At 37.7% G+C, this 16708-nt stretch overlaps 1 protein-coding gene across 1 annotated transcript in view; it reads left to right on the top strand.

The window, feature by feature from the left end:
- Positions 1-16708, top strand: part of OPHN1 (oligophrenin 1) — a 606425-nt gene that overhangs the window by 246575 nt on the left and 343142 nt on the right. The window contains exon 5 of the mRNA XM_082681995.1: positions 5435-5506. Coding sequence (XP_082538121.1) covers positions 5435-5506 — 72 coding nt within the window. The remainder of the gene's footprint in view (positions 1-5434; positions 5507-16708) is intronic.

Below are 16708 nucleotides of genomic sequence, written 5' to 3'. Positions count from 1 at the left end.
ATTGGAATTGCATTGAATCTATAGATGGGACAAACTGACATCTTAAAAATATTGTCTTACTATTTGTGAACATGGGTTATCTCTCCCATTTATTTAGACCTTCTTTGATTTCTTTCTTCAGAGTTTTATAGTTTCCTCATAATGGTCTTATATGTATTTTGTTAGATTTATTCCTAAGTATTTATATTTTTTTGTGAACTCTATTTTAACAGTTGAATAAATAATCTTTTTGTGTGGTCCCTAGACTTGTACCACCAGTGTCACCTGGGAAATTGTTAAAAATGAAGGTCCTTGGCCACACACCAGAGCTAGCTGAGACTTAAATGTGGAAGTACCTATGTTGGTCAATATTTATTTTTATTAGGAGCATGTGGGTCAAGTGGAAACAATGTTAAGGACAACAAAGTGGTCTATCTTCCCTTCCTCTCATTGGATGACTTTGTATTGGCAACTCAGTTTTGTTAAACCCATTTATTCCAATAGCAAGAGTTCTTTAATCTGTAATCACTCTTCCTTTTCAACAGGGTGGTACTGGCTTCTCAGAATACTGCTACCATTTAATCTCAGCTCCTAGAGAGTTAGGATTGAAGGCAGGGCCCGTAAATCTGGGAAATTAGATCTTTAGGTGCTAATAGTGGCTGTGCCACTAACTTATTTGTGACTTCACACTAATCACTTTATTTCTTCTAGTCTCTCTTTATATGTAGATGAGAAAAAATTCCCATCTTCTAAGTTCGTTGTAAGTACTCCAAATGATAAAATGAATATGGTAGTGTTTTATAATAGCAAAAAGCACTGATTATATAAATGTTTCTAGTTATCTTTTGTTGCCCCCAAGATTTGGCTTGTGGAAATTTGACTTGGGAATTTTCTTCATTTAAGAGATTTGCTTATAATGATAGTTAAGAGAGGCCAATATGGGTAGTTTTCCCAGAGCCTGTTAGATGCCCCACTAGCTAATCCACACTCTACTAAATATTTTCTTCTGTTATAAGAGTTTGTGGACTGCTACCAATGTTGATCTCAAAGACATTCACCCCTATTTCATTCAGATACCACTAGAAATGTCAGCTGTACAACTCTTCAGCCCTAGTTGTTTCTTGATCTCTTTTACTTACCCGATTACAAAGCTCTAAAATATTGAAGAAGGATTCACCTTTTGAGATGTTTTTCTCACCATAATTGCTGGCTGTTTTCCACAGGACTGACTCATTTTCTTCTGTCTTTAATTATGTTCTGCCCTTTTGTTCCCTCAATTCTTCAGTCATGTCTTGAGTATTGGCTCCCTATTTCCTATTTAATTACAGGAATTCTGTGTAGGTTAGGCTCAATTAAGGCCTTTTACAACATGCCAGGGATCGTTCTTGACTGCACCTCTCTCATTTCCTGGAACTGTGGTAGAAGGACTCTTGTACCTCAATATGGTAAATGTTAAACAGCTTTCTATAATTTCTATAAAAAGAGGCCCAAAGAAGCTTTAGTAGAACATGAAGGAAGTTCATAGCCCTAGCATGTGACAACTGCAGATGTCTAGTCATCCTCATAATGAATTTTAAATTGTTGAAGAAACTATGGAGGGAATAAATGAAGAGGAGCATCCCCGCTTTTATTTCTTAAAAAGTACAGTGGGGGAGGTTGTAGTACCTCTGAAAGTGGCCTTTAAAAGTCTGGGTAACAGACTTTCTCTATGATTAATGATAAGAGGCTTGCCTAGATGCCTTTCTAACTCTGAAGGGGACTCTGTTGGCAATGGCAAGGTCTTTCTTTGAGGACTGCCAAGAATGACCTAAAACAGTGTACCCTCAATGCCTTCTTTTGGTAATTGGTTAACCATCAAAGATTCCTGAGCAATATTTCACTAATAGATTGAATGCCATCTCTATTTTAGTAAGTGGCCTATCTAGTTTGGTTTTATTCAATCAGAACCAGATTTTAGATAAACTCACTAATGTGTTTAGAATGTCACTTATGCTGGGGCTTCTACTGTGATATAGTAGGCAGGAGCTTTTGTCCTAGAGAGCTCACAAAATGAATGCAGTGATAAGAAAGGGAATAAAGGCCAAGTTTACTTAAAAGGGCTTTTCTGAGTAATTGTTAGATTTCTAAGGAGTTTAAAGGTAAAGCTGAATGGGAAAGAAAAAAGAGCCAATCCTCAGTGCGACATTTTCCTACATTTCTAGCTCTATGTTCTGGCAGAAATTAGTATAATAACCAATGAATGTTAAAGAGAGGAAAAGGTTCAGAGAATCTATTTGTATTGTAGGAGACAGGGAGCAGTATTTCCAATGCAATTAAGGAAAACTCTCGACTCCAATTTAAGTGAACCATGTGCTACTTTTCTAGACTGGGACAGAGCCAAACGTAAAAATAGTAGCCTTATGAACTCTGTGAGAAGTTACTGGCACACTTACTTATGCAAGAAAATCCCCCGTGGAACATGAAAAACTGGCACCTGTACCATCCTTGGGGTGCCTGCATATGCAAGGGCTCAGCTGAATATCCATACAGAGGCTTGACACATATTACTCTCTTTAGAAGTGACATGTTCACTTCTTATTCAAAGACAAACTTCCTCAAGGTTTCCCAGTTGGCTACTTTTGTGTTATCTTCGTGAAACTGGAAATAGTTTTTCTAATTATCTATTGCTACATAACACCCTATTCCAAAACGTGGTGACTTAAACTATTTAATTTTATCTCATGATTTTGTGGGTCAGGAATTCATGCAGGGGTCAGCTCAGAGATTCTTCTGCTCTATGTGGTGGTATTCACCTTGGAGGTGGGGTGATATGGATGGTCCAAAATAGCTTCACTCACATATCTGGCACCTTAGTGAGATGACTGCAAGGCTGGGCTCAGCGGGTCTTTTGACAAGAATGTCTACATTTGGTCTCTCTAGCTTGGTAGTCCCAGGGTAGTCCAACTTTTTATATTGTGGCTCAGGGCTCATGAGGAGTGTTCCAAGGGAACCAGGTGGAAGTTACTGGCCTTTTATGACCTAGCCTGGGATGTCATGTAGTATCCCTTCTGCTGTACTGTGTTTGTTCAAAGCAGTAACAAACCCACTCATATTCAAGGTAGAGGGGATGGAGACCTTCCTTCTCAATGTGAGGAGTATCATAGAATTTGTGTCCATGTTTTAAAACTTCCACAATAGTAAAGAAGAAAAATTATTCCCTGTATGTAATCTATGACACCAATAACTTAGTTTATTTCCAGGTGGGTACACAAAGTTGATAGCACATAATTCACAATCCATGGAAATGTAGAGTGTATTGGGCAAAGGAGACAGGCTGGTACTTTTAGTAAGAGAATTATTGTTTTCAATCAAGGATAGTCACTGGTGTCTATTTTTGATATCATGGAGCTTTGATTGGGTGAGAGTTTGCCCATTTAGTTGAACGTTGAATCATACCTGGATAGAAAATAAGAGGTCCAAAGTGCCTGTAGGACTTGGATACAATATGTATTAATGCCTCAATTTGTGTTGCTTTTTGTTGGTAGTTTAAAAATTGCTTCTTACTCTGGAGAATACAGAACTGGTCAAAACTGGCTTTCTACTCTCTATTCTATTTTTGTCATAAAGACATATCTTGTCTTACTGACACTTTGTCTCTTCTGATAACAAAGCCAGTCCCTCATTTTCTTGTCTTGTAATGGATCAAAATTAAATTGCAGCTAATTCGTACCTCCGAAGAAACAAACCCCACTTGTTGCGTTGGATAGATGAAATCTCCCAAGAGGTTTACATGAAGACAAAGCTTTGTATGTCTCTACCTGCCCACTGTGCAAGGGATTCAATTTGGATATGATGTTTTTATATTTCCAACACCATATTAATGCCAATATTTTTAGTACCTGGACAGGCTGTTCCTGTCAGGTTCTGAACTTACAGTTAGGTTGTTAGAAGGCCTGGTCCAGTATTCTCTGTGATGCTGTAATACACTCCTAATTCTGAGGGAAATGTTCTGGTTTTATGACACACCAGGGCAGGGCTGGAAACAATTTATACTGGGATTTTTCCTGATGCTATTCCTGCTAACTCATTTGCCTCCCGTGAAATGATTTGCACTTGGTGCAATTGGCCTTTTCATGTATTTTCCCTTCCCTTTCTCTTCTCTTTTCCACATATACTTCAGGCTTCCTGTGTCTGTTTCTGGGCATGACCCTGGATATTTATCGATTAAAAACTCAGATCAGACTACCAGTAAAGTTACAGAGAAATGCCCCTAATGTTCCTTCTTTCATTTCCTCTCACAGCATTTGATTTTTTTTAAGGAGGAAAAGTTTACTTTTTCAAATTAAAACTTGATTTCACACCTCTCCAACTTTGGTATTAATGTTATCTCTGATTTTCACAGATTTTGATTTCCATGTACAGTTATATTAATTCCCAGACACATCATAAATATTGAAAGATTTGAAAGCATCAACTTAATCCCAATTTGCCATTATATTTTTAATGCAAGAATAAAGTTTTGGTGAGTAGTTAAGGAAATGAATCCAAATGTCTAATTATACCAATAGCTCCAACTTAAAACAAATTAAAAAGCTAGAACAGTGCTTTTAAAACTTGAGTGTACACACAAATTACCTAGGGCCCTTGTTAAAATAAGGATTCTTATTTGATAGGTCTGGGGTGGAGGCTGAGATTCTGCATTTCTAACAAGATCCCAGGTGATGCTGCTGCTGCTGGTTAGGGGGCCATGTTTTGAGTAGCAAGGACCCAGAAGAGTTTTTGAAACCTTTGTTAATTTAAGCGAAATGTTCACTTTAACATTTCTTCAGAAACCAGTTTGCATAAAGCTAGGTCAGTTACTCAACTGCTCCAGGGTTAGGGAGTAATTCCCTCATTAAATCCAAGATGTCATTGATTGTTAGATGAGTCATTATTTTATGTGCTGCTAAGAAGGGAAAACACTGACAAACTATGATGCATGGTGATTTCAGAAATGTTAAAATATGAATCTTAGAATTCAAGAAATCGGATGGTTTCTCTGACTCCTTCCCAGTTTCCACAATGAGTGTTTACTCTGTGCTAGGTACTTTGTCTACAAGATAGGTGCTGTGATGATCCTATTTAACAAAGGTTTGGAGTGGCAAATTACCTTAAGTGGCACAGCTGGAATTTGAACCCTGGTCTCTATGACTGGAAAACCCACACTCTCATCTTCTCCCCCACAGGAAGGGCTCTTGTCCTTGAGAAAAATGCTCCCCTGTGCTATCTCCCATGGTATTCACTTAAGGTAATCATCAAAGCATTTGATTTTAAAAGACCAATATGGGAAACACAGTAACAAAACTCAACAAACCAGCAAACTAGTTAACGTTTTGCAGGATGGTGTATTACAAGGAAATACCCTAGTAACAATGAATGTTGAATTTGAACCTTGCTAATCTACAAGTTATTTTGCGTGTTCTTTCTTTTTCTCTAGGTACACAATGCTAGTGATTTGCTGATCAAACCCCTGGAAAATTTCCGGAAGGAACAAATAGGCTTCACAAAGGTACATTTTCTCTACATGTATAAGATATTTTTTTATAGCAGTTGAGTAGTTGTTTGGGCTACCACCCTTCACTCTTCAGGGGTGAGGAGGATTCGTCTCTATAGGAAAACTCATTATCAAAAAATGTGAGACAATCTGGATTTGGCTCCTGACTCTGCTTCCAACTAGCTCTATAACTGTGGACAAGACATTTCTTTTGGAGCTTCAGTTTCTCCATATGGAAAATGGGGAGCTTGATAAATAGCTATTATTTAAAGGTGACTTACCATGTGATGAGCCCCGGGCTAGGTGTTTTACGTTCATTCTCTAATCAAAACAACCCTGTGAGGTTCTGGTATTATCCACATTTTACAAATCATGCAACTGAGGTTTGAACAAGATAAAGAACATGATCAAAGTTATAGCTATATAGTTAGTAATTAACAGTTGACAAGATTTAAACCTGGGAATCTATTTAGCTTCAAATCCCACATTCTTCCATTAAACTATAGTCTAGATCTATGCTGTCCAATATGGTAGCCACAAGCTATATAAAGAAAATAAAATTAACAACTCAGTTTCTCAGTCATGCTAGTCGCATTTCAAATGCTCAATGAGTCACATGTGGCTAGTGGCTACTGTATTGGACAGGGCAGCATTGTACCAGATAATGTCAGTTCCCATGGATCTCTCTGATTCCCCAGTGTCTCATGAAGGGGTATGAATAATTGTCAAGTTTATTCTTTACAACTAGGTGTAGGCCTATCTTGTAAGCTCCAATATGTATGTAACATGTGACCAAGACAGCCTACCAGAACTAAATGTAGGTTCTTGACCAAGCATCTGGCCCTTTTAGGACTAAGAACACACTGCACAGTGGTTATCATATGGAATACTTTGACAAGCATTTTGGATGAGGCTATGAAAGTAGCAAGTTATGAGAAGAAAGAGCAGACTAGTGGATGTGCTTTCCATTGCCTGGTATCATCAGTCAGGTTGACATGGCATTATGTGAGTAACTGGCATTCAAGCAAAGTGAGTTCTCTGGATAGGCCAGCAATTCTGGATTCCACTCAGTCCATCATTGAATACTTAATTGGGAAAATGTATAATTGAAGGAAAAAAGAGCCTTTAAAACCACAAGTGTGGTATGAAAATAATTAGCTACTTGTTAAGTGCCATGACAGTTGTTAACATAACACTGATTAAGTGGATGAAGAAGGACAGATGATGCGAAAACCCTTACATCTGGTTTTCTTTCATTCCCGGTGAGAATAGGAAAAATGAAAGTAAGAATATGCTGCAGTGGTTGACTTCATGTCATCTAAGGGAAAGGAAAAAATTTTCTGTTATGTAATTCCTATGTCCCATGCCTAGGCTGGGGATTTTACATATTCAGTCTTCCTTAATTCTTACAGTAAACCTGTGAGGTAGTATGTACATTATTCACTATCCCAATGAAGAAACTGAGCCTCAGAAAGGTGAAATTTCTATTAGTCTTTTTTTTTAAAGTGGCTACATACAATATAATATTCCATTAACTAGCTGTGCCATAACCCATTTATGCATTTCTCAATTGTTGGTCATTTAGGTTTTTTCTGATTTTTTTTACTATCATAAAAAAATTGTAATGAACATCCTTTTACATACAGATTTTGAAACTTGTCTAATCATCTCCTTAAGATACATTCCTGAAGTGATATTGATGGATCACATGCATGTTTCTATTTTTGTTTTCAAAATGCACCGTTTAAAAAATTTTTTTTTATACAGCAGGTTCTTATTAGCTATTTCATACATGTTAGTATATGTATGTCAATCCCAATCTCCCAATTCATCCCCCTACATTCCCCCCTTGGTTTCCATACATTTGTTCTCTACATCTGTGTCTCTATTTCTGCCTTGCAATGTGGTTCATCTGTACCATTTCTCTAGATTCCATATATATGAGTTAATGTACGATATTTGTTTTTCTCCTTCTGAATTACTTCACTCTGTATGACTCTAGCTCCATCCACGTCTCTACAAATGACCCAATTTCGTTCCTATTTGTGGCTGAGTAATATTCCATTGTATATATTTACCAAAACTTCTTTATCCATTCATCTGTCAATGGGCATTTAGGTTGCTTCCATGACCTGGCTATTGTAAATAGTGCTGCAATGAACATTGGGGTGCATGTGTCTTTTTGAATTATGGTTTTCTTGGGGTATATGCCCAGTAGTGGAATTGCTGGGTCATATGGTAATGCTATTTTTAGTTTTTCAAGGAACCTCCATACTGTTCTCCATAGGGGCTATATCAATTTACTTTCCCACCAACAATGCAAGAGGGTTCCCTTTTCTTCACACCTTCTCCAGCATTTGTTGTCTATAGATTTTCTGGTGATGCCCATTCTAACTGGTGTGAGGTGATACCTCATTGTACTTTTGATTTGTATTTCTCTAATAATTAGTGACGTTGAGCAGCTTTTCATGTGCCTCTTGGCCATCTGTATGTTTTCTTTGGACAAATGTCTATTTAGATCTTATATCCATTTTTTGATTGGGTTGTATGTTTCTTTACTATTGAGCTGCGTGAACTGTTTATATATTTTGGAGATTAATCCTTTGTTGATTTGTTTGCAAATATTATCTCCCATTCTGAAGGTTGTCTTTTTGCCTTGTTTATAGTTTCCATTGCTGTGCAAAAGGTTTTAAGTTTCATTAGGTCCTATTTGTTTATATTTGTTTTTATTTCCATTACTCCAGGAGGTGGGTCAAAAAAGATCTTGCTGTGATTTATGTCCAAGAGTGTTCTTCCTATGTTTTCCTCTACGAGTTTTAAAGTGTCCGGTCTTATATTTAGGTCTTTAATCCATTTTGAGTTTATTTTTGTGTATGGTGTTAGGGAGTGTTCTAACTTAATTCTTTTCCATGTAGCTGTCCATTTTCCCAGCACCATTTATTGAAGAGACTGTCTTTTCTCCATTGTATATACTTGCCACCTTTGTCATAGATTATTTGACCATAGGTTTGTGGGTTTATCTCTGGGCTTTCTATCTTGTTCCATTGATCTATATTTCTATGTTTGTGCCAGTACCATATTGTCTTGATTACTGTAGCTTTGTAGTATAGTCTGAAGTCAGGGAGCCTGATACCTCCAGCTCCGTTTTTTTCCCTAAAGATTGCTTTGGCTATTCGTGGTCTTTTGTGTCTCCATATAAATTTTAAGATTTTTTGTTCTAGTTCTGTAAAAAAATGCCATTGGTAATTTGATAGGGATTGCATTGAATCTGGAGATTGCTTTGGGTAGTATAGTCATTTCTCAATATTGATTCTTCCAATCCAAGAACATGGTATTTCTCTCCATCTGTTTGTGTCATCTTTGATTTCTTTCATCAGTATCGTATAGTTTTCTGAGTGCAGGTCTTTTACCTCTTTAGGTATGTTTATTCCTAGGTATTTTATTCTTTTTGTTGCAATGGTGAATGGGATTGTTTCCTTAATGTCTCTTTCTGACCTTTTGTTGTTAGTGTATAGGAATGCAAGAGATTTCTGTGTATTAATTTTGTATCCTGCAACTTTACCAAATGCACTGATTAGCTCTAGTAGTTTTCTGGTGGCATCTTTAGGATTCTGTATGTATAGTGTCATGTCATCTCCAGTGACAGTTTTACTTCTTTTCCAATTTGGATTCCTTTTATTTATCTTTTTTCTCTGACTGCTGTGGCTAAGACTTCCAAAACTATGTTGAATAATGGTCGCAAGAGTGGATATCCTTGTCTTGTTCCTGATCTTAGAGGAAACGCCTTCAGTTTTTCACCGTTGAGAATGATATTTGCTGTGGGTTTGTCGTATATGGCCTTTGTTATGTTGAGGAAGGTTTCCTTTATGCCCACTTTCTGGAGAGCTTTTATCATAAATGGGTGTTCAATGTTTTCAAAAGCTTTTTCTGCATATATTGAGATTATCATATGTTTTTTATGCTTCAATTTGTTATTATGGTGTATCACATTGATTGATTAGCGTATACTGAAGAATTCTTGCATCCCTGGGATAAATCTCAATTGAAATTGGTGTATGACCCTGTTTGCTAGTGTTTTGTTGAGGATTTTTGCATCTATATTCATCAGTGATACTGGTCTGTAATTTTTTCTTTTTTGCTGTATCTCTGTCTGGTTTTGGTATTAGGGGGATGGTGGCCTCGTAGAATCAGTTTGGGAGTGTTCCTTCCTCTGCAATTTTTTGGAAGAGTTTGAGAAGGATGGGTGTTAGCTCTTCTCTAAATGTTTGATATAATTCACCTGTGAAGCCATCTGGTCCCGGACTTTTGTTTGTTGGAAGAGTTTTAATCACAGTTTCAGTTTCACTACTTGTGATTGGTCTGTTTATATTTTCTATTTCTTCCTGGTTCAGTCTTGGAAGGTTATATCTTTCTAAGAATTTTTCTGTTTCTTCCAGGTTGTCCATTTTATTGGAGTAGACTTGCTTGTAGTAGTCTCTTATGATGCTTTGTATTTCTGTGGTGTTTGTTGTAACTCCTACTTATTCATTTCTAATTTTATTGATTTGAGTCCTCTCCTTGTTTTTCTTGATGAGTCTGGCTAAAGGTTTATCAATTTCGTCTACCTTCTGAAAAAAAACAGCTTTTAGTTTTATTGATCTTTGCTCTTGTTTTCTTTGTTTCTATTTCATTTGTTTCTGCTGTGATCTTTATGATTTCTTTCTTTCTACTAACATTGGATTTTGTTTGTTCTTCTTTCTCTAGTTCATTTAGGTGTAAGGTTAGATTATTTGAGATTTTTTTTTCTTTCTTGAGGTAGGATTTTTTTGCTATCAACTTCCCTCTTAGAACTGCTTTTGCTGCATCCTGTAGGTTTTGGATCGTCGTGTTTTCATTGTCCTTTGTCTCTAGGTATATTTTGATTTCTTCAGTGATCTCTTGGATATTTAGTAACCTATTGTTTAGCCTCTATGTGTTTGTGTTTTTTATGTTTTTTTCCCCTGTGATTGATTTCTAACCTCATAGAGTTGTGGTCGGAAAAGATGCTTGATACAATTTCAATTTTCTTAAATTTACCGAGGCTTGATTAGTGACCCAAGATGTGATCAATCCTGGATAATGTTCTGTGTGCACCTGAGAAGAAAGTGTAATCTGCTGTTTTCAGATGGAATGTCCTATAAGTATCAATTAAATAATCTGGTCTATTTTGTAATTTAAAGCTTGTGTTTCCTTATTAATTTTCTTTCTGGATGATCTGTCCATTGGTGTAAGTGAGGTGTTAAAAGTCCCCTAGTATTCTTGTGTTACTGTCAATTTCCTCTTTCATAGCTGTTAGCATTTGCCTTATGTATTGAGGTGCTCCTACGTTGGGTGCATATATATTTATAATTGTTATATCTTCTTCTTGTATTGATCCCTTGATCATTATGTAGTGTCCTTCCTTATCTTTTGTAACATTCTTTATTTTAAAGTCTCTTTTATCTGGTATGATTATTGCTATTCCAGCTTTCTTGTGATATCCATTTGCACAGAATCTTTTTCCATCCCCTCACTTTCAGTCTGTATGGGTCCCTAGGTCTGAAGTGGGTCTCTTGTAGACAGCATATATACAGGTCTTGTTTTTGTATCCATTCAGCCAGTCTGTGTCCTTTGGTTGGCACATTTAATCCACTTACATTTAAGGCAATTATCGATGTGTATGTTCCTATCGCGTTTTTGTTAATTGTTCTGGGTTTGCTTTTGTAGGTCCTTTTCTTCTCTTGTGTTTCCCTCTTAGAGAAGTTCCTGTAGCATTTGTTGTAGAGCTGGTTTGGTGGTGCTGAATTCTCTTAGCTTTTGTTTGTCTGTAAAGCTTTTGATTTTTCTCTCGAATCTGAATGAGATCCTTGCCAGGTAGAACAATCTTAGCTGTAGGTTCTTCCCTTTCATCACTTTAAATATGTCATGCCATTCCCTTCTGGCTTTTAGAGTTTCTGCTGAGAAATGAACCATTAACCTTATGGGAGTTCCCTTGTATATTATTTGTCATTTTTCCCTTGTTGCTTTCAGTAATTTTTCTTTGTCAAGTTTTGTCAATTTGATTACTATGTTTCTCGGTGTGTTTCTCTTTGGGTTTTTCCTGCCTGGGACTCTCTACGTTTCCTGCACTTGGGTGGCTATTTCCTTTCCCATGTTAGGGAAGTTTTATATTATAATTTCTTCAAATATTTTCTCACGTCCTTTCTCCCTGTCTTCTCCTTCTGGGACCCCTATAATGTAAATGTTGGTGCATTTAATGTTGTCCCAGTGGTCTCTTATGCTGTCTTTATTTATTTTTATTCTTTTTTCTTTATTCTGTTCCATGGCATGAATTCCACCATTCTGTCTTCCAGGTCACTTATCCATTCTTCTGCTTCTGTTATTCTGCTATGGATTCTTTCTAGTCTATTTTTCTTTTCAGTTATTGTATTGTTCGTCTCTGTTTGTTTGTTCTTTACTTCTTCTAGGTCTTTTTTAAACATTTCTTGCATCTTCTCGATCTTTGCCTCCATTCTATTTTCAAGGTCCTGGATCATGTTCACTATCATTATTCTGCATTCTTTTTCTGGAAGGTTGCCTATCTCCACTTCATTTAGTTGTTTTTCTGGGATTTTATCATGTTCCCTCATCTGGTACATAGCCTTTTGACTTTTCATTTTGGCTATCTTTCTGTGAATGTTGTTTTCGTTCCACAGGCTGCAGGATTGTAGTTCTTCTTGCCTCTGCTGTCTTCCCTCTGGTAGATGAGGCTATCTAAGAGGCTTGTGCAGCTTCCTGATGGGAGGGACTGGTGGTGGGTAGAGCTGGGTGTTACTCTGGTGGGCAGAGCTCAGTAAAACTTTAATCTACTTGTCTGCTGATGGGTGAGGCTGGGTTCCCTCCCTGTTGGTTGTTTGGCCTGAGACAGCCCAGCACTGGAGGCTACAGGCTCCTTGGTAGGGCCATTGGCTGACTCGGTGAGGGCTCACACCAAGGAGCACCCCCAGAACCCCTGTTACCAGTTTCCTGTCCCTGTGGTGAACCGCAGCCATCCCCCGCCTCTGCAGGAGAACCGACAACACTAGCAGGTTGTTCTGGTTCAGTCTTCTGCTTCTTCCCTCTGGGTCCTGATGCACACACTACTTTGTGTGTGCCCTCCAAGAGTTGAGTCTCTGTTTCCCCCAGTTCTGTTGAAGTCCTGCAATCAAATCCCACTAACCTTCAAAGTCTGATTCTCTGGTAATTCCTCCTCCCGTTGCCTGACCCCCAGGTTTGCAAGGCTGATGTGGGGCTCAGAACCTTCACTCCAGTGGGTGGACTTCTGTGGTTTAATTGTTTTCCGGTTTGTGAGTCACCCACCCAGTGGTTATGGGATTTGATTTTCTTGTGACTTTGCCCCTCCTAACATCTCATTGCAGCTTCTCCTTTGTTTTTGCACGTGGGGAATCTTTTTTGGTGAGTTCCAGTGTCTTCCTGTCAATGATTGTTCAGCAGTTAGTTGTGATTCTGGTGCTCTTCCAAGAGGGAGTGAGCGCCTGTCCTTCTACTCCACCATCTTGAGCCAATCCCTCTTCCTATTCGTCTTTTTTCCTACTTCTCTAACAGTGGGACCATCCTGCACACCTATAAGGAAGGTAAACAGCTCAGTGTGAGAGTAGTTTTCAAGAAACTGTCTAGAATTCTCCCAGTTGTGAAATTTAAGGTAGTAGAAAAAGCACTGAGCTAAGTACTAGAAACTGTAGCTTCCAGTCTACCCCTGTATGTTATCAATTTATGGCCTCTTAGCTCCAACCATCTTCAATACCTGTTCTGTTAAAATGGACAGAAATCCTTTAAGCATCTCTCTTTTACTATAAGAAAGATATTAAGCATTCTCAGTAGAGGGTGCTGGAGGGATATTGCAGGAGGAGTGATTGTCCTGTAGTTTCTAGCTGCTGCATAGGTGGGTTGGTAGAGAGGGAGTGAGATGTCCAGTGGGGCTCTGATCCAGCCATACACCCACAATACAGGGTCCCTCAATGACCTTGAAACCTCCACCTGGCCTGGTGATAACCTTTCTATAGGTCTTTCAATATATGTCTGTCCCTGAAGGCTTTTCCACTCATGCTATCCTCGAGCTTCCTTCTGTAGGACCCCCACATAGCCTACCTGCTGACTGAAGGTTTATAACAGAGGTGCTGCTCTCCGCTTCCTCTGCCACCCCCCATTACCGTCTGCTTGTGCTCTGGAAGGTTCCTACTGGCCCTGTGAAACTTTCCTGAAACCTAGAGTGTTCCCATCCTCTCTATCTGCTTCACTGGTTGCTGATTCTCTGCTTCCCACCCGCCCTCTGGACTTGCCTCCTGCTTACTTAGTGACTGTGGACTACCAGGCCAAAACAGCAAACTTCTCTTCTGTTCAGTGACTTCGATTATACCTTTTCCAATGAGATCTGAACCCCTTCCACATTTGTCCTTCTTTGAGTACCTTCCTTCAGCCTTAGGGTACCATATATAGTTTCCTTATATCTTATGGTTAGTTTATTTTAGTTTAATAATTTTATAGTTCAGTAATTCTTTATACTGGTTTCTACCTCTTGACTAGGCCTAGACTGATGCCCCAGACTGATACACTGCTGCTAGCTGGATCTGTGATTTTACTGGTATGTGCTTTGTTAGACCCTTACAAATATATGTTCTCATCTGAAGCCCCGGACAACCCTGTAAAGTACAGGTTATTATCCCTTGTTTAGAGATGAGGAAACTAAGGTTCAGTGACCTGTGGCGTCTAAGGTCACTCAACAAGGAAGTGACAGAGCTTGTATATGAATTCAGTTCTCCTGGTTATAAGTTTATGTCTCCTTTCAGTGTATGAGAGATAGCACTTCTCCCTGGGCCTCCGTTTTCTCATATGTACAATAAGAACAATGGACAAATAACTCATAATCTAATATTCTGTTTGAGATTCTAAAGGTACTTAACTAAATGTGCATCTATTGAGATGTACAAATTAGCTAGTCAGAATTTGGTGTGCCATAAATGTAAAATATGCAGTCGATTTTTAAAAATAAAATTTTATTGGAGTATAATTTACAATGCTGTGTTACTTTCTGCTATATAGTGAAATGAATCAGTTATACATATATATATATATATCCACTCTTTTTTAGATTCTTTTCCCATATAGCTCATTAGAGAGTATTGAGTAGAGTTTCCTGTGCTATACAGTACATCCTTATTAGTTATCTATTTTATGTACACTAGTGTGCATATGTCAATCTCAATCTCCTAATTTGTCCCTCTCCCTCTTTCACCGGTGATAACCCTATGATTGTTTTCTACATCTGTAATTCTATTTCTGTTTTGTAAAAAAGTTAATTTGTACCATTTTTTTTAATTCCACATATAAGAAATATCATGTATTTGTCCTTCTCTGTCTGACTTACTTCACTCAATATGACAGTCTCTGGGTCCATCTATGTTGCTGCAAATGGCATTATTTTGTGTTTGTTTTTTTTTTACAGCTGAGTTATATTCCATAGTATAAATGTACCACATCTTCTTCATCCATTTCTCTGTCAATGGACATTTAGGTTGCTTCCATGTCCTGGCTATTGTATATAGTGCTGCAGTGAACATCACAGTGCATGCATCTTTTCGAATTATGGTTTTCTCCGTGGATTTGCCTCAGAGTGGAATTGCTGGGTCGTATGGTAATTCTATTTTTAGTTTTTTAAGGAACCTCCATTAATGTTCACCATAGTGGCTGTACCAATTTACAACCCCGCCAACAGTGCAAGAGGGTTCCCTTTTCTCCACACCCTCTCCAGCATTTATTGTTAGTAGATTTTTTGATGACCATTCTGGCCATTGTGTGGTGATACCTCACTGTAGATTTTATTTGCATTTCTCTAATAATTAGTGATGTTGAGCATTTTTCATATGCCATCTGTATGTCTTCTTTGGAGAAATGTCTAATTAGTTCTCTGGCCCATTTTTTGATGTGTGTTATTGTTTTTTTGATATTGAGCTGCATGAGCTGTTTGTATATTTTGGAGATTAATCCCTTCTCAGACGCTTCATTGGCAAATATTTTCTCCCATTCTGTGGGTTGTCTTTTTGTTTCGTTCATGTTTTCCTATTCTGTGCAAAATCTTTCGATTTTAATTAGGTCCCATTTGTTTATTTTTGTTTTTAATTTCATTATTCTATGAGGTGGGTCAAAAGATCTTGATGATTTATGTCATAGAGCAGGGGTCCCCAACCCCCGGGCCATGGAGCAGAAACTAGGTTTATTCCTAGGTATTTTATTATTTTTGTTACAATGGTAAATGGGATTGTTTCCTTAATTTATTTTTCTGATATTTCCTTGTTAGTGTATAGGATTGCAAGAGATTTCTGTGTATTAATTTTGTATCCTGCAGCTTTACTAAATTCATTGATGAGCTTTAGTAGTTGTCTGTTGGAATCTTTAGGATTTTCTATATATAGTATAATGCCATCTGCAAACAGTGACAGTTTTACTTCTTCTTTGTCAATTTGGATTCCTTTTATTTCCTTTTCTTCTCTGATTGCCATGGCTAGGGCTTCCAAAACTATGTTGAATAATAGTGGTGAAAGTGGGGACCCTTGTCTTGATCCTGATTTTAGAGGAAATGCTTTGTTTTCACCACTGAGAATAATGTTTGCTGTGGGTTTGTCATATATAGCCTTTATTATGTTGAGGTTGGTTCCCTCTATGCCCACTTTCTGGAGAGTTTTTATCATAAATCGGTGTTGATGTGTGTCAACATCTTTTTCTGTATCTATTAACATGATCATATGGTTTTTATTCTTTAATTTGTTAATATAGTATATCACATTGATTGATTTGCATATACTGAAGAATTCTTGCATCCCTGGGATAAGTCCCGCTTGGTCATGGTATATGATCCTTTCAAAATGTTGTTGATTCGATTTGCTAGTATTTTGGTGAGGATTTTTGGATCTATGTTCATCAGTGATACTGGCCCATAATATTCTTTTTATGTGATATCTCTGTCTGGTTTTGGTATCAGGGTGATGGTGTCCTTGTAGCATGAGCTTGGGAGTCTTCCTTGCTCTGCTATTTTTTTGGAATAGTTTCAGAAGTATAGGTGTTAACTCTTCTCTAAATGTTTGATAGACTTCGCCTAGAGTCCATTTGGTCCTGGACTTTTGTTTGTTGGAAGTTTTTAAATCACAGTTTCAATTTCAGTACTTGTGACTGATCTGTTCATATTTT

This window comes from Grampus griseus (genome assembly GCF_964374135.1).
Source record: "Grampus griseus genome assembly, chromosome: X".
Classification (NCBI taxonomy): domain Eukaryota; kingdom Metazoa; phylum Chordata; class Mammalia; order Artiodactyla; family Delphinidae; genus Grampus; species Grampus griseus.
This window is presented reverse-complemented; position numbering and strand designations above follow the sequence as displayed.